Source organism: Monopterus albus, unplaced genomic scaffold (assembly GCF_001952655.1).
Source record: "Monopterus albus unplaced genomic scaffold, M_albus_1.0 scaffold20.1, whole genome shotgun sequence".
NCBI classification, from domain to species: domain Eukaryota; kingdom Metazoa; phylum Chordata; class Actinopteri; order Synbranchiformes; family Synbranchidae; genus Monopterus; species Monopterus albus.
In genome coordinates this window covers 1,785,853-1,813,723 of record NW_018127900.1, presented here as the reverse complement: position 1 = coordinate 1,813,723, position 27,871 = coordinate 1,785,853, and the positions used below count along the sequence as shown (strand labels likewise).

At 40.1% G+C, this 27,871-nt stretch overlaps 2 protein-coding genes across 3 annotated transcripts in view; one reads left to right on the top strand and one right to left on the bottom strand.

The window, feature by feature from the left end:
- The first annotated feature begins 592 nt into the window (after positions 1–592).
- ark2cb (arkadia (RNF111) C-terminal like ring finger ubiquitin ligase 2Cb) lies at positions 593–12,631 on the top strand. Of its 2 annotated transcripts, XM_020593774.1 has the most exons (10): positions 593–906; positions 4,296–4,313; positions 4,437–4,623; positions 4,675–4,812; positions 5,016–5,147; positions 7,472–7,601; positions 7,777–7,881; positions 8,275–8,370; positions 8,825–8,928; positions 11,664–12,631. In XM_020593774.1, exons 1-10 carry the CDS (start codon positions 846–848, stop codon positions 11,779–11,781), a joined length of 1,089 nt encoding a protein of 362 aa, XP_020449430.1. In that variant the 5' UTR covers positions 593–845; the 3' UTR covers positions 11,782–12,631. The 2 variants fall into 2 exon arrangements, with proteins under 2 accessions (XP_020449430.1, XP_020449429.1); XM_020593773.1 differs by lacking the exon at positions 4,296–4,313 and having other exon boundaries at positions 4,437–4,812; positions 5,019–5,147.
- Positions 12,632–15,548: 2,917 nt separating this feature from the next.
- The window catches only part of LOC109956645 (lipoxygenase homology domain-containing protein 1-like), a 29,210-nt gene continuing 16,887 nt past the window's right edge, over positions 15,549–27,871 (bottom strand). The window contains exons 26-47 of the mRNA XM_020593940.1: positions 27,097–27,248; positions 25,674–25,807; positions 25,393–25,532; positions 25,113–25,217; positions 24,894–25,022; positions 24,636–24,800; positions 23,220–23,401; positions 23,025–23,141; positions 22,725–22,887; positions 22,306–22,460; positions 21,832–22,041; positions 20,836–20,962; positions 20,224–20,432; positions 19,790–19,975; positions 19,553–19,680; positions 19,003–19,120; positions 18,394–18,571; positions 17,945–18,130; positions 17,519–17,689; positions 17,158–17,290; positions 16,795–16,950; positions 15,549–16,704 (exon numbers count right to left, since the gene is read on the bottom strand). Of these exons, the coding sequence (XP_020449596.1) occupies positions 16,224–16,704; positions 16,795–16,950; positions 17,158–17,290; positions 17,519–17,689; positions 17,945–18,130; positions 18,394–18,571; positions 19,003–19,120; positions 19,553–19,680; positions 19,790–19,975; positions 20,224–20,432; positions 20,836–20,962; positions 21,832–22,041; positions 22,306–22,460; positions 22,725–22,887; positions 23,025–23,141; positions 23,220–23,401; positions 24,636–24,800; positions 24,894–25,022; positions 25,113–25,217; positions 25,393–25,532; positions 25,674–25,807; positions 27,097–27,248 (3,725 nt within the window). The 3' untranslated portion in view covers positions 15,549–16,223. The remainder of the gene's footprint in view (positions 16,705–16,794; positions 16,951–17,157; positions 17,291–17,518; positions 17,690–17,944; positions 18,131–18,393; positions 18,572–19,002; positions 19,121–19,552; positions 19,681–19,789; positions 19,976–20,223; positions 20,433–20,835; positions 20,963–21,831; positions 22,042–22,305; positions 22,461–22,724; positions 22,888–23,024; positions 23,142–23,219; positions 23,402–24,635; positions 24,801–24,893; positions 25,023–25,112; positions 25,218–25,392; positions 25,533–25,673; positions 25,808–27,096; positions 27,249–27,871) is intronic.

Here is a 27,871-nt window from a genome sequence, read left to right as displayed (position 1 = left end):
TATAAAAGCAGGCCCATCCACATACACAGTCCAGTGTCAGAATTATTTGAGAGATGCATTTTTCAGAGGTACTGAATGTGGTGTCGTTTGTCCAGGGGAGGTCCTCAGAGATGTGCACCCCCAAGAACTTGGTACTGCTCACTCTCTCCACTACAGCACCGTCGATGGTCAGTGGGGGATGCTTTAGAGGTTTTCTCCTGAAGTCCACAAGAATCTCTTGTCTTCCCCACATTGAGGGAGAGGTTGTTGTCCTTACACCACTGGGCTAGTTGGCACACCTCACTACCGTAGTTGGCCTCATCGTTGTTGGTAATGAGGCCAACTACAGTCATGTCATCTGCAAACTTGACAGCTGAAAGTATGCTGAAGTTGAATTTTCCCATTCATTTGAATGGGGCAAAAAATTGCTGAAAAACACTAAATAGTTTAAAAAGTTTAAAGCTTATAAAAAATAAAAAATACAAGCAGAACTGTCCTTAAAGTTATGAACATTTTGATACCTGAATGGTTTTTGTTGCTGAAAGTATGTTGAAGAAATTAAGTGCCAAAAAACGGACGGACGTAATCAGAAGAAAAAAAAAAAGAACAGGATAACAATTGTGTGGATGCTTTACAGCATCCACACAATTAAAGACACTTTGGTATGTGGCGCTGCAACATCGCCCTCTTTTGCTCTGGACAGCAAATGACACGTTTGCTTTAATCACCGACAGCCGATGAGCGAGTCAGGCAGTCGCTCTGCCAGCCAGCAACAACCAGCCGCCTGAATGTAGATCCGCATGGGCTACTACTACTACTCTATCTCCCCAAATAACCCAGCGGAATCATAAGATAAGGATCCCAGGATGGTGTTAGTGCATGTCGGATATCTGGTTCTTCCTGTATTCGGCTCAATAAGAAACAGAGGTACAGTATTAATATTCATATCGAACCAAACATGTGCCCTGTTTATCTTAATATTCACTGCAGCTGTTGGTTTGCTAGCTGGAGCGTAGCCATCGGGTTAGCCCGCGTTAGCTAGCTTCAATTAACGGTCATTTTATTCGCGAAACTGCCTGGATCTTGACACCACTTAAATTCGTATTCGTTGCAGATGAATGTGAACCACTGAATAATGTAGTTTGCCGAGTGTAATTGCGCCTCATTAGAAAACAAATATCGTCGCTGAAGATCAGCTAGCGTTAACTGGCTCGTTGGTTCAGGCTATATCTCGGTACGAAAACGTTTCTCACAAAGGATTCCACATGTACGGGGCGTGCGGTCCACTATATCTAATGCTAAGAGTACATTCCTCCACATGAATCTGGGATACACTTTATCCGTGTGATTTGTAATTCAGTAAAATTTGTGATGCACTGGCATTTTTCCCAAAGCGCTATCGTGTATTTTCGCAGTAAAATACCGCAAAATAGACGTAGCCTGCCGAGCCAGTCAGCTTATCAGTGCCTGGATGATGTCATTTCAAGATCATCCGCTTCTGCTAGCGCTCGCCGTTTTTTCCCAACGTGATTTGAGTCATTTATCTACTAGCCATTGTACTAATCGATACATGGCCAATTGCCCGGGAAGAGTCAGTGGATCCGTCGCGTTTTCTCTTATTAATTGGCAGTTCAGCAGCTGTTTGTTTGAAGCAGCCTAACTGCAAAAGACACCAGTCTGCGGTCGCAGTTGAAACAATGATAAAAGCTACAGTGCAACATTAATTTCATAACAGTGGCATCAGTGATTTCATTGTGCTTTTATTTCTGTTCTTATTTCCCTGTTTCATAGTATGGAGGCTGGCTCTACATTCTGCATTTATCAGATCTTTGTCTTCCCCCCCATTGTGTAGCTAATGATCATCTGCTGCTGTGTGGTGTGGCGTGGCCTCTGCCTGTTCTCTGCATTTAGCTGTATTGTGAATCCCTTCTTCATTTCCTCTTTCCATCAGAAGACGACATTGGTATTAAAAAGCACTCCCCCAAAGATGTACTCAGCCATAGACCTTCCATGTTAAGCAGACTAAAACAATAGCTAACACCTAGTACAGACCACCTTTTGTCTTTTTTTCTGTCAAATTGCTGTAGCAATGAGTAAAACATTTTAGCTCCTTTTTAGATATCAGTTGAATGTCATTGTGTACCTCCCATCCAGTCTTGATAGACAACATGCTGTAAATTCCTGTAAAGTGGATACATTTTGCATGATCTCAAATACTGCACTGCATTTTGAACACCAGAATTTGGCTCATCTTCCTTCTCTTCACACAAGGTGCAGTGTACATGAAAAAAGTGACCTATATTTGGGGTTAAAAAAAAAAAAAAGGCATGCACATTGGAACTATTATGTATGCAATATTACGGTTAAACTCAGCGTTTCATCAAATGCTGTAATATGATCATTTGAAATGCCTCAAGGTACACTGCACCTGCACACAACAACCTGCCATAACTGTTTTCCATTTTTTTGTGTAATCCTTTTGTTCGCTTTGCAAAATTCAAGCTTTGAATCACACTGAATTATCAGGGCTGTTTGTCCTCTAATGGGCAGATTAAATTCTAAACATTTAAGTAAGCAAAACATGCTCACTGGTGGTTCATCACTTCCCAATTTCCCCCACTAACATAAGGCCAAAATGCTATCCATTTCACAGGGATGCCTATTTTCCTGCACTGCTGAAGAGATTCTCTATTAGTAATAACGTCTTTATTGTTTGGTTGTGGTCTCTCTTTACCTTTTGTTCTGGTAATAGTACCTTCAATGCATGATCACATTATGATTCATAATTTTTGTTTTTTGTTTTTCTACATTGACTAGTGGAAATCCAATGTAATCTTTCTGTAGAAAAGATGTACCCTGCTGTACTGGAATCATGTGCTGTAGCCAACACGTCTGCTCATTGGATGCTGCTTTTGTTCTTTTTAACCCTATATGGAGCATGATGGGCCTTGCCTTCAGTCTATGTTGTTTATTTTTGTTGCATGGATTTATACTATTATTACAAACAAGAGAGAAAACACAGAATTCCACATATACTAATATTTTTTTCAATAAAGAATATAGTGTTTTTCCCTAACCTTCAGTGTGCTTCTTGCTGATTTCCATTTATTGTCCTCCCTCTCCCTTATCCCTACCTATCCCCCCACCCCCCACCTCCTCTCCTGCTGTGACAAAGATAGACAATTTCCACGCTTCTTCCATCACAGGGCCTGAATGAGTCTATCTGCTGTCATTTATGGTGATCATTTTCACTGAGACGCTTGAAAACGCAGTGTGCTCTCTCCAGTCTAGACTTGAGCCTTTGACCCATGGCAGCAAGGTCATCTCTTGTCTGCCTGGCCACACAGATGACCTGTTAAGCTGTAAATATTGATGAAAAGTTGCACTTCTCCCCCCCCCAGGTGTGTTTAAAATCATACTGCGTTTCTCAAGTGTACTTTTAGTAAATGCAATGTAGACATAGCCGTTTCCTCTTTTTTTTAATTTAAGAAATCACTGTCAGAATCTGTCATGTCTTTTATACTGTCAAAGCGTTGTCACACCGTGCGGGAATTTTGCACTTAAACTGCACAATTTTAATCCCTAATCTACTGTGATTCTGTAAAATTCACTGAATTCTGCTTTATTGCTGGCCTGTTGTGGCTTCTTTTGGCCAGAACTTTATCAAAAGTTTCTAATAAAAGCTAAACATTGAAATTTCTCAAACCTTTCATAATCAAAAAGGCCCCTTTAAGGTTAAGTACATTATTAAAACCATATTGCACCAGGGCACAAGTTAGCCTGTCTTTCTCTCCCTGTTGACTCTCGACAGCAGTCTGTTCACTGCCCCTGCGAAATAACTGGTTGGAGAGAATAACAAAAAGCATTCGAGCTATTTCCTCTCAACTCCTGAGTATTCATATGGGACAAGGACAAGTAGAGCTATACTGTATTTTTAAGACAAAGAAAGAGGTTTTAGTTAACCACATATACATGTCTTATTGTGTGGTTTTCTTTTTAGTAAGGAAGGAATTGTTTAAGGTTATCTAGATGAGACTTGGCATCTCAACAGTTTGGGGAATCTTCCAGACAGCCAGGTAATCATGGTTTACCACTGAGGGCACTGACTTGCTGTCAGCTGCAGAATTTACAAGAACTGGGCTGCATAGAAGACCATATGCTGGTAGAGTTCATCTGTTCTGATCCAGTTTACTTGTCTGAATCAGAAGACCAGGAGCCGATCCAGAGGTCGGAAATGCAATGAAAGAAATGAAAGCTCGTGTTTTGTGGTTGTGCTCGTGGTACTTGTGGTAACCATCATTTTCTCACCCCCACAGAAGTATTTTTCACCCTAGGTAAGAGGTAGGGCTTCATTAACATGCTCTATCACACATACAGTGACACCACATTTCACCCACAATTAATTCCAATTGCTTTCATCCCTCAGATAGCTGACAGCTTCTCCTTATCCTTCACAGGATCCCATTTCAACCGGCAACAGCAACAGCAGCAGCACAGCCATGCTACCTCTTGCCGGCACTTCCAGCTAGGTCCTCAGGCCCCGTTGCCCATGGACTTCCCCATGCCCCACCCAGGGCAGCCACAGTCAGGCATTAACCCACACCTGGCCCCTCCTAGCCACCAGCACGGCCCTCCGCTCCACCCCACCCTCACCCCCCCCCGCCACTTCCCCCGGCCGGCCCCTCCGCCCCCCCCGCCCCTCAACCCCCTGCCCACCCCACAGTTCCAGGACATCCCTGGCCCCCCATTCATACCTCAGGCATTACACCAGCAATACCTCCTCCAGCAGCAGATCCTTGAGGCCCAGCACCGACACATCCTGCCACCCTCCAGGTACTCACACAGATTTGCAGGGAAATTTACAGAACAAGAAAGATGAGATAAAATGTTAAGCTGTGCTGGTTCCAGTTAATTAATGGTTCAAGCAGATCGCTGGGGACTACTAGGTTTTTGCAGTGGCATCACAATCAAGGCCATATTTGTAACAAACCTGTTTTTTCCCAGGATGTTTTCAAATGCTTGGTTATTTGTCTAAGTAGACGCACCCCTGAGAGAGTTCCTCACCAGCCCCACAGGCTGCGGCCTGGCTATGAGTTTGCTCCCCCTCTTCATGTGCCCCCTCAACCTGTGGTGCAGCAGCCCCGCTACCTGGCTGAGGGCACAGACTGGTAAGCAATGTACCTCTTATTATACTATATACACTGCCACAGAGTGTCATCATTTAAGTTTATATTTCATACCAACAGAAGTATTAGTATGTTATACAAAATAGTATAATACCTATTTTGCACCACTGAACAGAAGGGTTTTGTTTCTTTTTAGTTTCAGTGGGCAAGATGAACTTAGTATAGTCAAATTTGAAACCACACTGAATGTATTTGAGATCAAGTTGAAAATGCATTAATTGCAAAACCCATTAGACACAAAAATCGACAATAAACACTGCATCTCACCAAATGTAACATTAATACTGTTTCTTTTGCACAGTATGCAGCACTATAGCAATAAACTGTACTGGTCACTTTGGTTTTGTTAGAAACATCGGTTGTCATGATGTAGGTTTGATGTTGATTTCAACATAAATTAATAATGACAAAACTATATAGCAATGTCTGCAACAACAGTATCATTGACTGCAAACTGAATCAAAACTGAATCAAGACCAGATTAAATGGGGTTAAGACCTAGGTGACAAAGAGCCCAAAGTAAATTAACTCTTATTTGACACCAAAATTGGCAATAAAAAATATAATTCGTCATATTGTAAAACAAGCCTGGCACATTTTGATACACCTGGAGACATAAAAAAATGTTGAAATGTTTAGCAGCAGCTACGGAAAGTAGGCACATGGAGGTAAAATCGATGGAGAAGAATAAATGAATGGATTTTTGAGGGTGCAAAAGGCAGAAAGCAAGTAATTCTGAACAGGCAGGATGCAGGCCAGCTAAAGGCAGGGAAAGATTGGCAAATGAAAGTGGATTTAGGGAATCAGCTCAGTTCCCGGGGAGAGAGTCAGCACTAACCTCAGACCAGACCTTGTGTTGTGGTCAGAAGCACAGCTGACTGTGTATTTTGTCGAGCTTACAGTTCCCTGGGAGGACGCTGTACATACAGTTTAGAAGAAGAAGAAACTGAAATGCAGTACAAGCCAGTCGGGCCAGGTACTGCTTAATCTGAGCAAATGCAATGCAGATCCTGTGTGTCAAGCCACTTATCTGCTCGTTGCATGGGTGACGAAAGGGTTCAAGGATGCTTTGAGTTAAGGGCAGGTTAGGTTTGGGCCTCTGAAGATTTATTACAGCATGGCTGGATATCCCCCTCTTTGCAGTCAAATAAAGGGTAAACATGATTTAACTTGTGTAGTGAGCTTCCATATGAATGCTCTCCCATTTTTGGTCACATTTAATTGTGTATTATGGACTGTACATGTCTTGTTAGCAGATTCCAGAGATAAGAATTTTTAGTTTATCTGTTAAAAAATGTTTTCCGGGAAACTAGTAATGCCATAAAGAAGCAAAGGTTAAAATTGTGGAGTGAAAACTCATGTTTATAAAGAAATCATGGGAAAGAGGGCCCTGGAAAAACATGTGGAAAAAATACATCCTTCTGTTCAGGGATATGCAGGGTATACATTCTTTTATCTCTCCTGGAAAAATCTGACTTCTATTTTAAACTCATGGCCAAGGTCAAAAGCAAACTGTTATAATAGATCTAATGATGTAGATCAGTTATAACTTTTATGAATGCTGTGTAAAGCACTAGGTTATTAAGTCACAATGCCTTGTATGGTGCTTTGTCTCTAATTTCTGTTTAGAAACTGTATTAGAAAGCTTTAGATACTTGATTAAGATGCTATTATTAGCAAGTAAAAAAATTGCATGAGGAACTGGTAAAAGTAGCTCCCACACACAGAAGACCAGTGGTTACTGAAAAAATCTGACACAAATCCTATGACTACTAGAAGCAGAAGTGGAAGAAAAATTGGGAAAACAGACACCTCAAGACTTAAAATGATGACATTTGAAAATATATCCATTATTGATCCATTCATCCATTAAACCATCCATTACCTTTTGCCAGCTATTTCAGCTTTACTATTCATACTTCTATCTTACTATTACAGATGTTTAGCCAAGGCATTTAGCCAAATGATTCAACTAGTTTGCCATTACTTTTAGCTAATTATTACACCTGTTTATTCATTACTTCAAGCTAATTATTTTAACCATTTATTGAGTTATACGTTTAATGAACTCTCAGTTGTTTTCATGTGCACTCAACAGGTTATTTAGATGTTACAGCTGACTCAGTGTGGGTTTTTTAAAAACTCATTTCACAATTAGTTTTTTTAAATAAGTTGAGCTATTCCACAGTCTTCCAATGTACCTCCAAGCATCATCAGCAGAACAGTACAAGCACTGGGAATAACGGTCTTTTATAATGCTGTGGCTATGCTTTTGTGTCATTGCCTGTTTTTTGCTCTCTGGTCAGGGATCTAAGTGTAGATGCTGGACTGCCTCCCCACCAGTATCACATCCATCCGCTGCCGCAGCACTATCAACACTACTTGACCTCTCCTAGGATGCACCACTTCCCTAGAAACAATGCCTCAACACAAGTGGTGAGCCATGTCTGCCTCAGTGCAATCAATCATGTTCATCTTGATGAACTCCCAGTGATTCTCCTCTGCGTCTCTGAGATTAATTTTCATACCCAGCAGCCAGGGATGACCCGTGTTGCTGTGTTTTTTTTCGCTGCAGAGCTGAAGCTAGCTTCTTTTATCTGTCATCTCTCAGGTTGTCCATGAGATCAGAAACTACCCATATCCCCAGCTACACTTGCTGGCTCTGCAGAGTCTCAACCACTCCCGTCACGCGTCTGCTGTTAGAGAGAGCTACGAGGTTTGTGCTACTTCTTCTCTCTCTCCTCAGACACGGGCACAATAGTCTACACTAATTTATCACTGTATTCTCTGTGACCGATGCTCTGGACAGCCTTGAGTGTAGCAGTTTATTTTTTAAATTTACAATTACTTTCTGTTCCAGATGCCACAAATGGTCCAGCTGCCTTTAATCTCATGACATTTGTTTTTATTTGAGCAAGACACAATTGTTTTCCCAGAGGCTCTTTCCTGTTCCTTGAAGCACCATTTTTATTATATCTCATCAAAATATTTCACACTTGAATGTCTTTTGCTTTTGAATAACTTATTATACAAATGTCAGTTGTTTATCACCACGCCTTCTTCCTATTTTTTAACAAGATGTCATGTCCATATGTCGTTCCCTTCTTAGGAGCTTCTGCAGCTAGAGGACAGACTTGGCAGTGTAAACCGTGGAGCGGTCCAAACCACCATAGAGAGATTCACTTTCCCCCATAAGTACAAAAAGGTAAAATGATTTGCATTTTGCTTGTTACTAGCCGACTGTTGGATGGGAATGGAAAAGGGCAGTAGTGGGCCAAGAGGATAAGAGGGTCATGACTTTCACAGTAGTTCAAAGGTCAGACTAATTTCCGTTAGCAGATTAGTGAGACGGGTCTATGGTGTGCAGAATTCAAGGCGAGGGATGACTCATCCTGCTGTCTGCAGATATGTGCATGGAATGAATAAAAATAAACTGTCTACATTGAATATGACCCAAATACTCTTGGAAGAGTGTCTGCTTATTCTGTGCGTTGGGAACGAGAAGAGGTAAATTAGGTGTTTTCACTCTTGGTGTCTTTCTTTTTCTGGGACGTATGATTAGGTGATTCTTGTCTTAGTTGCACCAGAGACACCCGTGGCATAAACACAGTAGGCAGCTCCACAACACACTTTGTGTTTGTCTGCCTTTCTCTCTGCAGAGAATACCCCAGGACCTGAAGATGTGTCTGGATGATGAGGAGCTGGACACCGATGAGAAGTGCACCATCTGTCTGTCAATGCTGGAGGATGGAGAGGATGTCAGGTACAGCCATGCATTTTCTTTTGCTTTTTCAGGGGTAAAAGAAGCTGATTATGCATATTTGAACATTGTGGAGTTTTGCAGCTGTACTTAGCTAAACTTTGGATTCCTGAGCTGGTCCTTAGCTACATACAGTTTGTAACTATGCTAGCAGCAGGGTTTTGTCACTCAGACTGAAAAGATCTCAACAGCTTTTAAATTTATTGACAGTAAATTGCATATAGATGTTCATGGTCTCACGAGGATTTTGGTGATTGCTCCTCTAGTGTCACCATGAGTGCCACCATTTGTGTTTTATTTTAGCGAACCCTCCCAACTGCATTCAGATGAATTGTCATGAAATTTCAAAGGTCAGTTTGTTGTAAGTTGCTAGATCTTCTTTTATGGTTCTTGCATGGTGAGGTTTTATATTGGTTTAACATTTTTGGAGGGATAAGATGCCTCATTTGTTCACAGTATTTGTTTTTACATCCAATGCAGTGGACATAGAGCTGGTTGAGGTCTTGTGTCTCCCCAGACAACACTTTTCCTGCTGGTTAGCAAAACATCTTCGCATTTCCTGATTGTTTTTTATATATGCACTTCTTCAAAGTAGATACACAGTCATAGAGTCTAAGCAGTTTTTAACCCTAAAGTGGTTCTGCTATGCAAGTTCAAAGCATCAGGACTGAAAATCCTATCACAGGATTTCTTCCAGGACCTCATCTTGAAAATACTGCCCAAAGGCAACATTAACATTTCACAGAATCTTATGATGTGTGTCCAGTGTTGTGAACTGTCTGTCTCACAGGCAAAGTGATGATGCATGTTATATTACTCTCTGACAAAACATAAAAGAATAAAAAAAGTAGCTGAGAACCTAGGGTTATCTTGGGTCAGGTGTTTCTGCTTATACTGAGTAAAAGAAAATAAATAGACCATATGTACCGCAATACACTGAGGATACACTTGGCCATCAGAGCAGATCTAATTGCTCAAGACATCTTTGATTTAAGCCAAGGGGAAACATAACCAAGGGTAAAATGTGGGATGTGGGTCAAATTGAAAGCATCTTATTTTTGAAGGAACAATAACCAAACTTGTGTCCTGTGTTGCTTTCAATCAAAATTCAAGTTGTTTAGACAGAACAACAAGTACAAGATCAGATTTTTGCTGGAGAAGAAAATAAGGGGATGTCAGTTGCATCTAAAATATGTTGAAGCCTGTCTTGCACTGGAGTCTACTATCAATATAACAGGAGAGATTTGGACAGTTTTTTTTTTATTTTTTGCCTTCCATAGGGGGTGTGACAGGAGAACCATTGGCTGAATATTCAGTGGGGGTGAAGGCCTGGTGGTGTTCACAGTAGTACTGTCGTGTGAATATGAAATATGTTCCTAAAGGACCTGTTAGTAATACTGTATGTGCATGTACAGTAGCATTTCTGATTAACTTAGGAGCGTAACTAAATACCCAATAAAATACTCTTTCTTCTTTGCTGTCAATGTAAATGTGCATTTTTAGCACCAGTAGCAGTTTCCCCACAGATAAAATCAAATGTGACATGTGAAGCAGTCAGACGCATTCTGGTGCCAAATGTAACAGTCAGGCACTTGGATCTATTCTCAACACAATCTGGATATTTAACATGACGGAACCCATAAATTACAAGTACGGTGGAGATATAAAGCGCTTGTAACTAAGCAGAATATCCACAGCTGTTAAAACTGTGCTTGTTTGGTTTGGTTTACCAACATATTTATGTATGTAATATAGCACATCAGACTTGGTCTGGACATATTTCCATTGTTGTCATAGTCCAATGACCTTTATTAACACAGAGGTGGCATTTAATGTCTGACATGAAGAGATGGTAGAAAACAAACAAAAAAATTATAAGGGAAACAGTAATAGTTGCTTGCTCATTATATTGGAGATTTAAAAATTAAATAGGAAATTATGTATTAGGAAAGTGAAAAACAGGTAATAAACACCAAATATCACTGTAGTTTCCAAGAAAGACTAACATATATTCATTCATTCATTCATTGAGAGGGGGGAGCAATCCTGGCTAGCAATCGGGCGAAGGCGGGGTACACCCTGGACAGGTCGCCAATGCACCGCAGGGCTACTAACAAATATTCTTACATAAAAACCAAACATTTTACCTGAGCTTATTTTACCTGTCTGATAGAATACATTGTTTTTAAGTACTTTATATCTGCTGACTCAGTGAAATATTTGGAGTGCGCTTTATTTGCATTATTGTATCAGTTTGAAAAGCAAAACTAAGGAGTTTTCATTAAAGTTGAAAAGTAGATGTAAGCATGCAGTTCAATCAAAATGCAGCATGAATATCAAATAAATGAATATTTACTGATTAACCAAGAGGTTTTATTATGTACGACAGCTGCTGTAAAGTCATGAACAATCTAAACAAAGAATTTGTCTTTCTCTAAACTCTGGTGGCTATTGATGTCTGTTTAAAAATAATTTTCCACTTATGTGCTACATAATTTCCTAATTTATTTCTTAAATGAAAATAAGACTTTCTCCTTTTCTCTTATAATTAGTACCAAATTGCACAGGCCTTTCTTGGAAATGTAGTAATATACAGCTAAATACCATCTCATATTCAGGAAAATTGAGTTTTCAGAAAAATTGCTGAAAAAGACAGGACCTGTAAAATCAATCCTTACAGCCAGCTTTGCGCTGTGAGTCACTTTAAAACCCTGACTGTCTCTTTTCTGTGTCTGTAGGAGATTACCCTGCATGCACCTCTTCCACCAGGCCTGTGTGGATCAGTGGCTGGCCACCAGCAGGAAGTGCCCCATCTGCAGAGTGGACATTGAGACCCAGCTGAACCCTGACAGTTGATAGCTCCTGTCCACTCCTGCAGCTTTGGGTCTTGTCTTGTTAATTCTCCATTGCCTTCCCTCTGGTGGGGAGAGAGCTCTGCCAAACACCCCTCTTCCCCTCAGCATCACTCAACGAGCCTGCTTTCTGAGACAGGTGTGACAGAGGGATCAACAAAGCACACTCACCTACAACACAGTGAGGGATTGGGGTTGATGCACAGATAGGTGGCTGGACTGATGCTTAGTTGAATGGACTTTACTGAATGTAAAAGGTAGGAAGCAGACACATATGAACAGATGTGCTGAGGTCTCACACGATTCTGTCAGACTGTGCACATTTCTCCATATAGCCACCGAGAGAGAGTGAACGCTCTGGATACCAACCTCCCCAGCTCAGTGTGGTGCGTTTCTCTGCCACTATATCTAAACCCCTTATGCCAGACCTGTGAAAAATCCATTATTAAGCTGCACTCTGCCCAAGCCCTCAGCACATCTGTACAGAGCATTATCAAATGATTAGCATGAGGTTGTTTGGTGTGAACTCTTGTAGCTGAACGCTTGTGGTGTAATGGAGTATAGTACTGAATAAGTATTTACAGAGTATCAGTGTTGTGTAGCAAGCAAAAGCCTTTTGAGAAATGTGTTTGTGGAAAATTAACATATAAAGAGGGTGAATGCAGCTCTAACAGTGAGAATATTCAGTGTGTTAAATCATAGGCAATGAGAGAAAGCACTAGTTGTGTAAAAAAAAAAAAAGCCAAAAACCCCTCTTTCTTGTCTAACATGGTTTTGGATTTACAGTTAGTAGATGCCACCAGAGTTGATGCTAAAGCCGCAAACTGCAGGCATGGCTTCCAGTGATCTGTGTAGTGTCGTAGTTGGGCCTCTATAACCTAGAGCAGAGGCCTCAGATGTGCATGCTGTATGGCAGGCTTGGGCTGTGTTGTTAATGTTGTGGAGCAGTAGAAACAGGGACTGTGTCTGTGCATGTGAACTGTATACTATGACTCTGACGATCCCACTCATTCATAAAGGAGGACAAGAATGCACTTAATGCCCCACCTCCCTACACACCTCCCCACTCATCCCAAAGTTGCCCTTAGACACCGATCCCAGACAAATGTAGCATTTCTCTCCTAATATCTGTGATTAGGATTAAAACAGCTGCTAGTGGATCCGTGTCTAACAGCAACTCCTCTCTGTTGCCTCGCTCATGGCATGATCATGATCATGAGAGGCCGGCATGGGCTCGAGGATGCAGCGCCTGAGCGCTGCCATCAGAGTGAATAAAATCTGACATTTGTATGACCTATTACCAGAACCTTATTGCCTATCGAACAAGCACATGTGATTTCTATATACAGTGAATCACCTCTGTTGTGTATTGGCTCCTTTCATTTCAGTCTAAGTTGCTCCCATTGTTTGATAAAAAAAAAAGTGTGTCTGGTGTTACAGGGAAAATACAAAGTAGTTTGCCTGTGATACATGCTAAAATGTGTATGACTGTCCCCGCCCCCTCTCCCCTCATGGTAGTAGTGTATGGTATTGCTAGAACAACTGTGACACATTCAGTGATAGAAGCTGTTTTCTCTATATCATGCATGAACCATGTTGGCTTAGTTCGCTTGAAGGAGGGTGAAAGGGAGAAAAAGCCATCCATTTGAAAAATACCAAACAACTGTTCTTGACAATTTTTTTTCTTCCATTTGTTTTATGTTTCTGATTATGTGTGTGTGTGTTTGTGTGTTTTTTATTCTTTGCTCACAAGCCAATTTGGACATGGTACTAATATGCCAAGTCCTTGTCCATTTTAACCATAGTGAAGAAAAAACTGCAATGCTGCAAAAACATTAATTGTTGTTATAATGTAGCTTGTGTTTTGTAAATGCATTATAATATGGAGTTGCCTGATTTTTGGTTTGGTGGTGTGGGTTCTTCTTGTCCTAGACTTTGAGTTTCTTATCAGTTACAAGTATTTTCATGCTTCCTCGTGTATTATTGAAGGGTAACTTGACTGTTTGTGTTGCATTTTCCCCCCTTTTTGTATGAAACCTCCATCCAAAAAACTACAGATGGATGAAAATGGAGGTTTGCTAGTTCACATAGAATGCTGTGATTAAAGATGCCTTAAGTATTTAACAATCATTATTTATTACTAACTGTAGCTAGCTAGCTATCGTGGTGGAATATTTAATGTCTCTATCTCATAACTTTGCAATTTAATCAATATATTTATTTAAGATAACACAAAATATTAAAAAAAAGAATACCTCATTATGCATTGGTTGGTGGGGATGCTTCTGCATGCCGTCTGTGTTTTCTTTTTCAAAGGAGAAAAAAAAAAGAAACTTATTGAAATTGACTGATTGTGATTCCCAACACATTTCTAGCCAGCATGGTGCTGTTGATCTGGATTACATTCCATTCATGTCATCGTTTGATTTAACTTTTTAAAATGTCATCCCTGCTTTAATCTAGAGCAGATGGTTGCTTGCAGTCTCCTTTATCTTAGTTTAGTGCCACCGTTAGCTTACCTTTGCTATATGATACTGCTTTGCTTCCCATAATCAGTTATATTTCATTTAACTTTTGATATTTTTTAGTTTTACCTTGACCATGTTCATGATATTCCATAGTATCAGGATCTCAATTTAGTGCTTATTAATTTAGGACCCACATAACAGGCTGTATTATTTGTTCTTGTGTATTGCTGGCAATTGCTTTGTGTGGGATGTTGGGAAGTATCTAACATGCTAACTTGAGCCATTGATCTTATTGAGCAAATTTCTGGTGTACTGTGGTTATACAATATAGATAGCGTGTTTTACACCTGGGTATAATAAGCTAACTGTTTTCGGTGTGCATTTCTTATTAATACTCTACTAATCCTGCAAATGACTATAACATGTAATGGACTGGAATGAAGCGGCCTGGTCTTACTATTGTTTCATTTCATGCTCTCACTGGCCTTACCCCATGCCCTCCACAGTGTACCCCATTACTCCAGAGCGAACTGGACTGTAGCCATAGTATTAACTCAAGCTGATGAACCAGAATGAACAGTAGAACTTAAAGCACAAGCTTTTTAATGCATGTCCTTCTCAGGTTTTCCTATGTGTATGTGGGAGTAGCTCTGTAGATGTGTTTAATATGATGCTGTACCTTCTTGAATATTTCCAATGTTTCTTTGCTGCTGAAAAAATGTTGATTATTAACCTGCCAGTGAAAAAGGGAAGTGGCCATCTTTGTACAACACACTGCTGTTTTGCTGTAACTGCGCAATGTTTTATGATCTTGAGTATTTTATAGAAAAGTAGAAGTATGTATCAATAATATGAAAGCAATAGCGAAATCATAATGAAGAATAACATGATCAGTGAATATTGTGGAAACTCTTTAGATTCACTCTGGGTGGATTTTGTACTGTATTTATTACTAATGATGATGCAAAAAGTTGCATAGCTTAACCCAAACTGTTCTGTTTCTTTTTTATTTATTGTCTTGTATATGATCTTTTTGTATGTGTTTTTCAAATAAACTGCCTAAAATGCTGAGAAATAAGCTAGTTTGTGATGTTATTTGGCATTTTGGTAAAGTCATTTACTCAAACAAATCCTGTTACAGCAACATAAAATTGTCACAGTTAAACAGATTTAAGGGATCCTTATGGAAATGTTTACATTAAAACATGAATATGGGCTAGTTTATCATTATTATATAGCACAGTGTGAAAATTTGCAAAGTAATAATATATAAATATTCTTTAATTTCACAATGTGTGATTTGCAGCATTTGTGTCAAAATGCCTGAAAGGTTCTGGGAGAATACTCGTCCCATTTCATTTCACATTAAAGCCAATTTACTTCAGGTTTAGATTTATCCTAGCCAATTAAAATTCAAATATTTACAGTTCAAATGTGAATTAGATTGCCCTCACAGCAAACTCAAATGCTCCAAGTAAAAACTACAGTGGCTCAGAGGTGCAAAATATAGCATTCACAGTTTTCTAAAATATGTTTTCTGGTTCTGTGCAGCCATAGATGGAATTTTTGGGACTTTTTTTGCCACCTGAGGTGTCATGTAATTCATGATAAGCAGAACGTAAAATTGTGTGTACAAAAATACTTAACAGGCAATCAAATAAGCAAAACAAGGAAAGAAATGAAAGAAATTAAGTTTGCATGTCTATTTTGCTGGATCTTCTGTATTCAGGTCTCCTTATTTTTCAAACTGTACAAGAAAAGATGGTAGCAAAAGGTAGTTTCTGATGCTACAAGAGGGGCAACCTAAAGAGTTGGCACAAACTTTAAAATAAACAGTAGTGTTATCCTTCAAAAGTTGACATGAAGTGACCTCCCTTGTCTGTTAATTTCATTTCTTTTCCTCTTGCAAAGCTCATCTGAGAGTAAAAAAGTGACAAAGTCTTGAAGGAATTGCTAACACATTTTATACGTCCTCCTCCTAATATTTGGGGTAAAGCACTCGCTGAATCTGCATGTCAGCCTTTCGAGTGTCCAGCCACTTTCCGCACTGGAAGATGGTTGTGACTGAGTTGGCTGTGTTGGTCACCTCAATGAACTCTAAAAACCACCCACCATTTGTTCCGCTGTTGTCATGCTCAACTCTGACCCTCAGCAGCTCCCCGAGGTCCAGCATCTCCAGAACAAAGCGGTCCGTTCGCCCTCGCTCAAAAAGGTTGCGGAACTTCTGCCTCAGCTGACGCTTGCCTGAGTCACCGTTCACGCCGTAGATGGTGATGAAAACGTTGGCATCAGTGCCGGCTCCTTTGACGTCCCCAGTGATGACAAGGATTTCATACTTGACAGGAACCAGGTTGCGGATTTTGCTCGCAAAGCTCTCGATGGACTTATAGCACTCAAATGTCAGGAACTGGTCCTTTTTGGCTGCCAGGGGGATTTGTGCATCACAGTGGAAGAAATACCTAAACAGGAAGGAAGGCTTGGAGTCACATCCATACCAGCAACATGACATTTTATATAACATAATACAGGTTGAGTGAGATGCTACTCACTTGTTTCCCATCTCTTGTTCTGTCACCACCACCTCCATAACATGCCAGAAAGCATCCTTCTTCACTTTTTTGCCATCTTTCGTTATGTGGCCAAGGCAGATTCCGGCAATCTCCCCCACGTGCTTGGATGAGAACTCAAACGTGTCAGTGGCACCACTGTGAAAGGTCAAAAAGATTACAACTACTAGTAGAGTCTGATCCTGAACATGTCTTTTGTGCATCTCATGAGATTAGCTCTCCCGAGAGACTCGGAGAACAGAAAGTAAAGATAAAGAAAGCAGAAAAACAAAACATGTGTAAGAGAGGTCACATTATAGGGTTTTACTGCAAGTCAAGGCACCTAGACTCTCTTTGAAGACCTACCTTAAGAACTTCTTTTTCTTATTCTCCAGAACAAACTCCTTGGAACGGGCTTTCCTTCCTTCCAACACGATCCAGGCATTTTCTGTGGTGGAGGCGTCATCCGTGTTAGCAGTCGTTATGGCAATTTCATATTCTGTGACAATGCAGGGAAGACAGTTACACTGTATTCACTTCACGTCTAGTAAATGGCTGTAATTAGCTGCCAGTCATTCATTTCTGACACGGGGGATTTGTTGAGCTTTTCCTCTATAATAGTAACGTGTCCTGAAACGGCTTTTGTTGTGATTTGGTGCTATACAAATAAAATTGAATTGAAACAGAGAGCTTGTAATTATGCCCACAGAATTCAGTTTTTACTAACTGGTTTTGTCACTGAGGTCTACAGAGTTGTTGTTGGCACAGGCCAGCTCCCTCATTATCTGCCCATCATCTTCGTTTTTAGCCAACCAGCGGTCACAGGGGAACCTAAATGTCTGATCCATAGCCTCATCTTTCACATCGATGTAGTCCAGGTGCCAACCAGGAGCAGGGCCTATTTACAGTCACAAAATGCATAACAGTTTTATTTCTTCTATACAAAAATGTTTTTAATGCAGTGATTAGTTTTTTTATTTCAACATCCATCTTGAAAAAATCTTCCTATAATATCAAAGAACAGTATGCTTTTTTTAAAGCCAAATTGTCACCATCAAATCATCTTCATACAACAGTTTTTTGTGCACAAAGTTCCTCCCCTTGCTGTTTTTTATACTGCATTGACACCAAGCACTCCTTTCCTCCTCCTCACCTTTGTTATCATGCCACACTCGGACCTTGGACAGTTCACCCAAACTGAGGATGTCAGCAAATCTGAACACATCCTTTGTTTTACGCTCAAACTTGTTCCTGTTGTTGCTCTCCTTCAGAGGCAGCTTCCCAGTGTCTCCGAATTCCCCAAACACAATCAGAAACACGTTGGCATCAGTCCCAGCACCTAAAACATCATCAATAACAGTTTTTGAAGGTGTCACAAGCCATAAAATGAGACTCACCCTAACCTATAAACTGAATACTAACTTACATATTAGTGCAGGTCAAGACACATTACAGTGAAATCAACAACATGCATGTTGTTCATACAGCACTAACCACTGTGTCTCCTTTTTTCATACATTTGAATTAAAATGTCTTTAAGACAACTAAACATAGATCACGGAGTCCACCGTGACTATATCATACAAAACTCCTGTGACCCACCTCCCACATCACTGGTCTGGACTTGGATGATGTAGGTTGTTTTCTCCATCATCTCCTCCTCATCCACCACAGCTGGCAGCTCACACACCTTCGTCCTCATGGGTCCTTTAGTCTTTGAGAGCCAATTCTCATAAGTGAACAGATACACTTCCTCTGTGGTCAGATTCCGCATCAGGATCTAAATGCATTTATTGGGACATTTATTGCACATCACAGTATGACAGAAACTTTCACATTAATAGTTTTTAGGGCTGAAATATTAGTGAAACATATACAGTATGCCTAGAAGGCTGTATTTGTAGCCTATATTAAAAAAAAAAAAACTGTACCAAGCATAATCACAAATGTATCTTGCTCTTACTTGAAAATAATCAGAAATAATAATAATTAGGAGATGCAGTTGCTTTTGCATTTTACTAAGGACAAAATGTTAATTTTTCATATTTAAACTGCATTTTTTTTATAATGCAGTTTCCAAATGGTAAGTGCTGTGATTTTCAATTGTAACTTAATGTAAAAATCATACTTCACTACATATTGTATTTTGATAGCTCTTCCCAGAAATGCCCTTTTGTCCCTGCTGACAGTAGCTCTAGCACTTTGTGTTACCCTGTCAAGAAACCAGTCAGGGCGACTACCACTGCCATCAATCCGAACTCGGATCTTCTTCAGAGGAGCAATGTCATCTATTTCTAGGCTGAATGTGTCTTCTTGGCCTCTTTCAAACCTAGACAGAAACAATACATACTCTCTGTATAATTTTGTATTTGAAAACACCTGGACATAGAATGGCTGTACTTTCTTGTGGAGTTATTGCATGAGATATTTATATTCTCTGTAGCTATTAGCTTAGCACAAAAAGCAGAAACAGCTAGTCTGGTTCTGTCCTACGGCAACAAAATCCATCTGCACCTCTAAAGTTCACAGGTTAACACATTATATTTTGCTTTATCTGTACAAAAACCAAAGTTTAAAAATGTTTTTATGGTTTGTGGGGTGAGAAGTGATTTTCTGGAAAGTTATCAGTAAACAAGTGGAGAACATGGAAGTTATTACTCTGGGCCAAAAAAAAAATAGTCGCATCAGACTATTATGTGCATCAATCCCAAAATACAGTATCTAACCATTCCTTTATCAACACAGCTTTGAGAAGACTGACCTATCTCCATTTTTAGGCAGTAGCATTTCTTCTGTGCTGCCGTTGGCTCCATACACAGTGATAAAAGTGTTGGTATCAGTCCCTGCATACTGGATGTCACCTGTGACAACTGTGACCGAATAAACAACCTATAATAAACAGTAGAAAATACATATACAGAAAAGACAAATTCAGTTTTGATACAACACATTAACTGGATGTTTTCCAAGATATGATATTTTATGTGCAGTGACTCACTTTGCGGGTAATGTTGATCGTGCTGGAGTCGAGCACGTTGAACAGTCTGGCAGTAAGACCATCTCCCCTGTCTTTAGCCATCCAGCAATTACATGGAAAGATGTACTTGATACCTTTGGTTGGCACGGCAACCGTCAGCTCATCCACCAACCAGCAGCTCTCTGGTGTAACTCCATTATGGCCGAGCTGAAGAAGAGACAGAGAAAGAGACGAAAGAGGAGGGAGAGGAGAGACAAAGACATGGGGTAGGTAGAACTGGGAATTGGTATATCATTTCATTTTGTTTGATCTAGACATCAAAAGGCATTGGTAGAACTAATTATTGCTGAGCTACAATGGTTTTACTTAAACATTTAACATCAGTGTGTCTAAGGAGGCAGCACAGAGGAGACAGTTTCACAGATTTATCTACAATGACAGTTCCAGATTCTCACTTCAACCCTCTTGATCTCTGCTATGTCAGTTCCATAACACACAAAGTGGTTCATGGAGCCTTCTTCGAAGGCTTTCTTTCCCTCTGGCAGGTCCAGCCACAGTCGGTCTGTCTCAATGTCACCAGGGCCCATAATAATGACATAGACCCTGGCTGTGGTGCTGGCATCGTGGTCAATCCCCGTGGAAACACTGAAATGGTAGGGGATGACTGGGTGAGAGAGAAGAAATGGTTAAAGCCAGTTCTTTGAAATTTCAATTGCATTAAAAGGAAAACTTTTGGAAAATACACTCCAAGAGTGACATGATAGAACTGACAGAACTCTGTTTGTATCTTAGCTTAGCATAAAGACTGGAAACAGGTAGCCTGACTTGGTCTGAGAACAATAAAATCCCCCTAGCTACACCTCTAAAACTCAGTTAATGCATTGCAACCATCCGACCACAGAAGTATTATTCTGTTTTACAAACAAGACATGTTAATTACGGAGCTTTTTAAAAGCTTTTCTTTTTGTTTTCAGTATTGTGCAACAGTCTTCGGCCACAATTACATTTGTTTTCATCATACTCAAATCCCACACTGAAAACCATGAAGACCAATTCTGTGGCCTTACTTGGACCCTCTTCCACCACTGCCACCTTTTTCTTCTTTTTCTTCTTGTTGGCATTTCTGTCCAGTCCCAGTTTGGCCTGAGCCATCTTCTTGAAATTTGGATCAGTGTTTCTGTCACCTTCATACCCCTAAACCAGACACAGACAATGGACTCATTGGCTTCTTGTAACTAACCACTGCAGTGGTTGAAGACATACTCAGATCCTTTTACATAAGTAGCAATACAACAGTCTAAAAATACTCTGTTGCAAGTAAAAGTCCTGCATTCAAAATGTTACTTAAGTAAAAGTACAAAAGTATTAGCATCAAAACATACTTAAAGTACTGAAAGTACTCATTGTGCAAAATGGCACGTTTCACATTCCTTTATATCATATAATAATTACTGATGCATTATTGTGTACATCACATTTAATGCTGCAGCTGGTAAAGGGGGAGCTAATTTTAATGAACTTATGTGCATTTAATTTGAGTTACTGCTGGGTAGATGAGGTCTAGATGCTATATTTTCTGTATTATCTGGTTATGAAAAGTAACTAGCAACAAACCACCAGCATAAGACTCAAGATCTCATAACACAAACAGATTATGCATACATACTGTATAATGAATGTGTAAAATGTAGGTCTGGCTGGTCTTACTCTGGCTGTGTTGCCTCTGTGCCCACAATTATGGCCTGTTTCTGAAGGACTTTAGAGTTTTCACATTTTTTTATAGAACAAACAATTAATTAATTGAGCAAATAACTGACCTACATGGCCAGTTCTTTCAAAGTCCACACCTCTGGCTGTACGGCTGAGTGTCTGTTGCAAAATTTTGCATTTCAAGCCCAATCCAAGAAAATGGAAACTAACCATTATGTGCATCAGTACATTTGGCTTTTAAGTATTGATTGACCTGTGCATGTAAATTATTCTTTGTATAAGTGGGATAAGCTCAAGAATATCATTTTAATATGGATTTGTGTAATAAATAAAATTAATTAAACTCTTCCAACCTTGACAAAGAAGGTCCTCTCTATGCATTTGTCCTCTTTCTTTTTTGACAGCCAGCGCTCACACAGAAACATGTACACCTCTTCGGTGTCCACATCCAGCACCTCCACCTGGTCCAGGTACCAGTCAGCCCCCAACATGGAGTTGTCATGACGAATACGAATCTTAAACACTTGCCCCAGATCCACAGCCTCGATAGAAAACTTGTCCACCTGAGAAGCAGAGAGAACGTAACACACTTTGATACCAACACAAATATTTGATTTGATTTGATTTATTCTTTCAAACATGTAAAGACAGTCAATATGTCAACACACATAATTTCACACATATCCACAAATGCATTATCAAATTGCTTATACCTACTACATGCTTGAACGGAGTAGGAAGAAGTTAGACTTATCTAGTCCTACCCCATAACATCATCTTACCATCATTGTTTGCAAGCAAGCAAATAACACCTTTCCCCCACATACCCCTCCTCTCTCAAACTTGTTCTTGCTGTTCTCAGACTTGGCAAGTTTCCGCTCCCCTGTGTCTCCCAGGTCTCCGTAGATGGTGATGAAAACATTGGCATCTGTTCCTGCTCCGTACATATTACCTGTCCGCACAGACACCTTGTACGTGTGAGCTGTGAAAGAAAAGAATAAAAACAATTCAAACAATATGAACTGAGTCCAGCAGTGCGTTCATGTGATATACAAAGTTTCTGAGTATGACATTTTGGTTTATAGACAGATTCTCTCATACTACCAGAGACTTACTTTACATTTAAAAAAACGAACTAAAGCAGTTAAATAACTGTAGTGGAGTACATGCATGAAGTAGCATGAAAGGGAAACATTAAACGCAGATTTGTACTCTACTTGAACAAGTGAAATCAGGGTGAACCTACTCTCCAAAGCATCCTCCACCTCTGTTTCAGTCGTTTTCAGCGTCCCATCCCTGAGCAGCTTCTGTGTGATAATGTCGGAGGGGACCAGCTCCCTCACAGTCTCCCCGTCATCTTCAGATTTGGCCAGCCAGCGCTCACATGGGAAAATGGTCGTCTCGGACCCCTGCCATTAAACAGAGACAAACCACCAAATTGGCCCTATGTGTGTCTGTCTAACACTGAAGGAAAGTAAATCTGCCTTTGAGACAAGGTGACCCTTAATGAGCCTCTCAGCTACGTATGTGAGTGGGTTTCTGATACCTTTCCTTTCCGAAGTTGTCTCCTGATCTCCACTCGGTCAAGGTGCCATCCTGGGTTGGTGCCCCTGTTGTCATGTCCTATTCTGATCTTCTCTATAACGTCACCTACATCCTCCAACTGGGAAAAGAGAAGACAGTGTTTACGGAGCTGCACTCATTGTCTTAAAGAATCAATAGTCCAAATCCACACACTCACCTCCACAATAAACATGTCCTCAGCTCCCCTTTCAAAGTACAGGCGTCTCTCTCTTTTGTTGACACACAGGTGTTTTTGCTGTGTGCACACTCCCTTACGTCCGTACAAGGTTATAAACACGTCAGCGTCTGTTCCCGCACAAAACACATCACTGGTGTATATCTTTATCTCATAAGGCACAACTGAAAAACCAGAGAAGGTCACAGTTGACGTCGGTTAAGATGGAAGCTATAAATATTCAATTTAACAATATGCTTACATGCTTAAACTTGGAGAGATGTAAAGTCACAAACTGCAGTTACTTAAGCACTGCAGTACAATTTTGGCACTCTCGTCTCTATCAGACGATAATACTTATGTGAACAAAATAAAAGTATATATTTTAGGTACTGCTGGCACACTTAGGTACTATATGTAGGGCTTTTAAACTATACTGGTATTGACTTTTTGGGCATTTACTTTATTGCAAGACTCCACCATAAGTATGTGGAATATTTTATGCATTGCAATTACAGTACTGGGCAAGTGTTAGGCTGCACAAAGGCCATCCCTGATCAAGCTTCTTCAGACTGTGGAAGGATTAACTGGGCATCCAGATGAAGCTGCAGGATGCAGAGTTGGATTTCCTCTGGTATCTCAGAGAAGAGACTCTGGGAAACTTCTCATCAGATTTTGATAGTTTTCTTGGTCTTCCACTCCTATGTTTGTCCTTGACCTCGACAGATTCTTCATATTTCCTTAGAATAGCCTGAATACCACGTCTTGCATATCCAGTTTGTTTGCCGATTTTTTTCTGACGTGTAATACTGTGTACATATGATATTTTTTAGCTGTATTCTAACAAATAAATATATTTTGTCATAATAATATTGCTGAAATGACACATTTAATGGCGACTTTTTCACAGTACTATATATATATATATATGCTACACTGTTTTATTCTGATGGTTGTAGCTGGTTGGTTGCTTCTGAGTTTTGAATTTATTACAATTTTAGATGATAATGACCACCTGCTGTAAAAAGAACAAGAGTTTACTGTGTTAATGGTGTGACTGTGTGTAGAAGACAGCGTCATACAGTGCTTGTGTCAGACACTTTTTTTTTGCTAGTTAAAAGTGAAAATAAACAGATGCCATGTTTGCACCTGTGTCTATGAGTGCAGCGTTGTTACATGTGCACGTCAAAAAGTGGTGAAGTTTAAAAGGAGAGCCACCATGGGAACATTATAGGTCCCATCAAAGAGTCAATGTCCTGACAAGCACCATTATTCAGGTGTTAATTATATTTACTGCTAATGCTGCCACACTTTTAGCTGAGTAAAAATGTGCAAAAAGCACTTTTACAGGGAGATTTTTCAGTCAGTGCTGCTTTTACTAATGGATTTGAGTGCTTTTTTCCATGGCTGTTCACTCACATGGTGTGTAGTATTCAGTTTGTAGCTCAGCAGGATAAAGATTCCTCACTATTGCTCCATCATCCTCTCCTTTAGCCAACCAGCGGCCACATGGAAAGCATAGTCTCTGACCCTGTGAGGGGGCATCAATCTCAACCCAGTCCAAGAACCAACCAGCCGAAACCCCTGATAGTGGAAAAACAGTCATATCATTCAGTTTCAAATATTGCACTTAGGACAGCAGCTGCTTATTTCTGGTCTGTATGCCCTTTTCCTTACCTGAGTTGTCATGACCAATTCGAATCTTTTCCAGGTCGCCCAGGTCGACTGCCTCTACAGTGAACTCATTTATCAGCCCCTGTTCAAACTTATTCTTATAAGTCTTACAAGCCTTTAGGTTAATGATCCCTGTGAGTGACAGGAACATTTTAAATTGGTATAATTTAACTAATAACATATAGCATAAGGTGAGGATACTAGCAAAGTACAGTATCTCACCTGTGTCATCATTTTCACCAAACAGGACGGCAAAGACATTGGCATCAGTTCCAGCATACTTCTTTTCACCAGTTTTCATTTTAACAGTATATGTAGTAGACATGGCTGTAAGATAAATTTAACAAGTCAGAACTTTAATCCTTCTCATCTTCATAGTAATACATGGGTTCCACTTTGCTCTCATCTACTCCTGGCTGTTTGGATAGCACTTAAATATTTGAACAGGACTCCCTTTTATCTCCCTCTAGTAAGACATGAGCCAGTTTTGAAGCTGTGTTACATTTCTGCTCGAGCCCTAGGGTGGCGCTTGTCCCTTCTTCATCCTTCCTCATGAAAGCCTCGTCCACAGGCACCAGCTCCCTTGCTATCTGTCCATCATCCTCATCCACTGCAAGCCAGCGGTTACAAGGAAAATAGTACCTGCAGACCCAAAAAAAGAAAATGCCTCCAATGCTTCTGACTCTGAGATGATCTTCTGTTACATTGCTATTTGTTGTAGAATTATATGCACTCCCTTTTTGATAACAACACCCATGCAAACTGTATAGTGGTATCACCTACGTTGTGTCATCCTTTGTGTCCACAATCTCAACACGATCCAGGTACCAAGATGAATGAGAATGGGTGTTGTCATGACGGATTCGTAGCTTTTTCAGAGGACCCAGATCAACAGCTGTCACAATGAAAACATCCTCCTGCAAAATACAGCAAACAGACGTCCTGTTAATCTTATAGTTTTTTTTGGGGGGGTGTTATTTTTTTGTCTTCATTTTATAATTCAAGTGAAGAAACACAGAACATGTATGATGAGAGAGAAATGGAGTATTACAAGCAAAATGTATTCAGATCCTTTACATAAGCAAAGGTAGTAACAGCAGCATTGTAATAATACTCCATTACAAGTAAAAGTCCAGCTATCAAGTACATAACTATTCAAATAAAATATAGTATCAAAATTAAACACACCTATTTGTGCACTCGATTATATTGAATTATAATTATTAATACAGTACTACACACTTTTCAGGTGTTTAGAACTTTTTGCTCTTCCCACTTACATACACGAGGAAGGCAGAATATTAGAAATGCCTCTAAATAATGTAGTTTAATAGAAACACCACCATGGCTGAATTAACACCAGACTGACAGTGTTGGCAGAACTAATATTATGAGCAAAATAAAAGTAGAATATTGCAGAAGAGTTGTATTGGGTTGTAGTAGACTGCATAGGTATACCTACTAAAATAGATACTGTATGTTTGTAAAAAAAAAATTTAACCTGCTAAGGAACTGGCTGTCAAATGATGTAGAATAGTAAAAGGTACATGTATGATATTTAATTCAGAAATGCAGAATGATCATCTCAATTTTGTGTATTATTTTTGCCCCTCAAAGTGTCAAAAAGCACCTCTCAGAATTGTAGTAATAATACCGTACATTCAGTGAGCTAATATGTAATGTGAATTTCCTTGCACACTTATTTTGGCCAGAGAATGCCAAGAGAGTAAAGTCATATCATCCAACAGAGCTCCTCACAGTAGCAGCTGGCTCACCTGCAGTGCAGCTTATAATCCTACTAGAAAACACTGCCCACCACACCTCGGTGCCGAGGCTCATGTTGCGTGGAGGTGCCTTTGACTAACTACTGGTTAATGTTCAGCTAGATGACCTTCCAGGAAAGTGAGTAAAACTGTATAGCCCTAATGAAAATTTTAATTAAATGGCCTCTTTTAAATTTGATCTCTAAGCTCAAACAAACTGCTTGGAAATGACTATGACTAGTTTGTTTTCATGCTCTTGATAAGGATCAAAGTTTATGTAAGAATAACTGTAACAGTGTCTGTCGGTGTAATTTGAAATGTTTGTTTTATGAACCAAAATGGAACCTTCCCAGATTTGTTCCCCTTTCATCTATAAAATAATCAAGTTTTAAAACCTAACTATGTGGATCATATTTAGAAGTAGTGGCCATCTCTTCGTTTACCTGCCCTCGCTCAAATTTGTTCAGGTTGTCTGAGTTCTTCAGAAAGCGCTCTCCAGTGTCTCCATTTTCCCCATAAATGTTAATGAAGACTTTGGCATCGGTCCCAGCTCCCAGCATGTCACCAGTGAAGACGCACACTTCATAGGTGTTGACTGTTGGACAATAAAAAGGCTGATTTACTAACACCTCTTTAACCCCTTACAAACTGTATATTGATCAGGAAAGTGTGGAATCAAATGGCGCCATGTATACAACATCAGTATTAATATAATTGTGTATCAAAAACAGAAAATCTGTTTATACAGTACTTATACAATTTTGAACAAATGGTGCAATATTCGTCCTGGCCGTGGAACACTGGACCAGCTCTATACCCTCTTCAGGGTGGCGAAGGGTTCATGGGAGTTTGCCCAACCAGTCCACATGTGTTTCGTGGATCTGGAGAAGGCATTCGACCGTGTCCCTCGCAGCGCCCTGTGGGGTCCGGGGCCCTTTGCTAAGGGCCGTCCGGTCCCTGTACGACCGGAGCAGGAGCTTGGTTCGCATCGCCGGCAGTAAGTCAGACTTGTTTCCAGTGCATGTTGGACTCCGGCAGGGCTGCCCTTTGTCACCAGTTCTGTTCATTATTTTTATGGACAGAATTTCTAGGCGCAGCCAGGGGCCGGAGGGAGTCCGGTTTGGGGACCACAGGATCTTGTCTCTGCTTTTTGCAGACGACGTTGTCCTGTTGGCTCCGTCAAAACCAGGACCTCCAGCATGCACTGGGGCGGTTTGC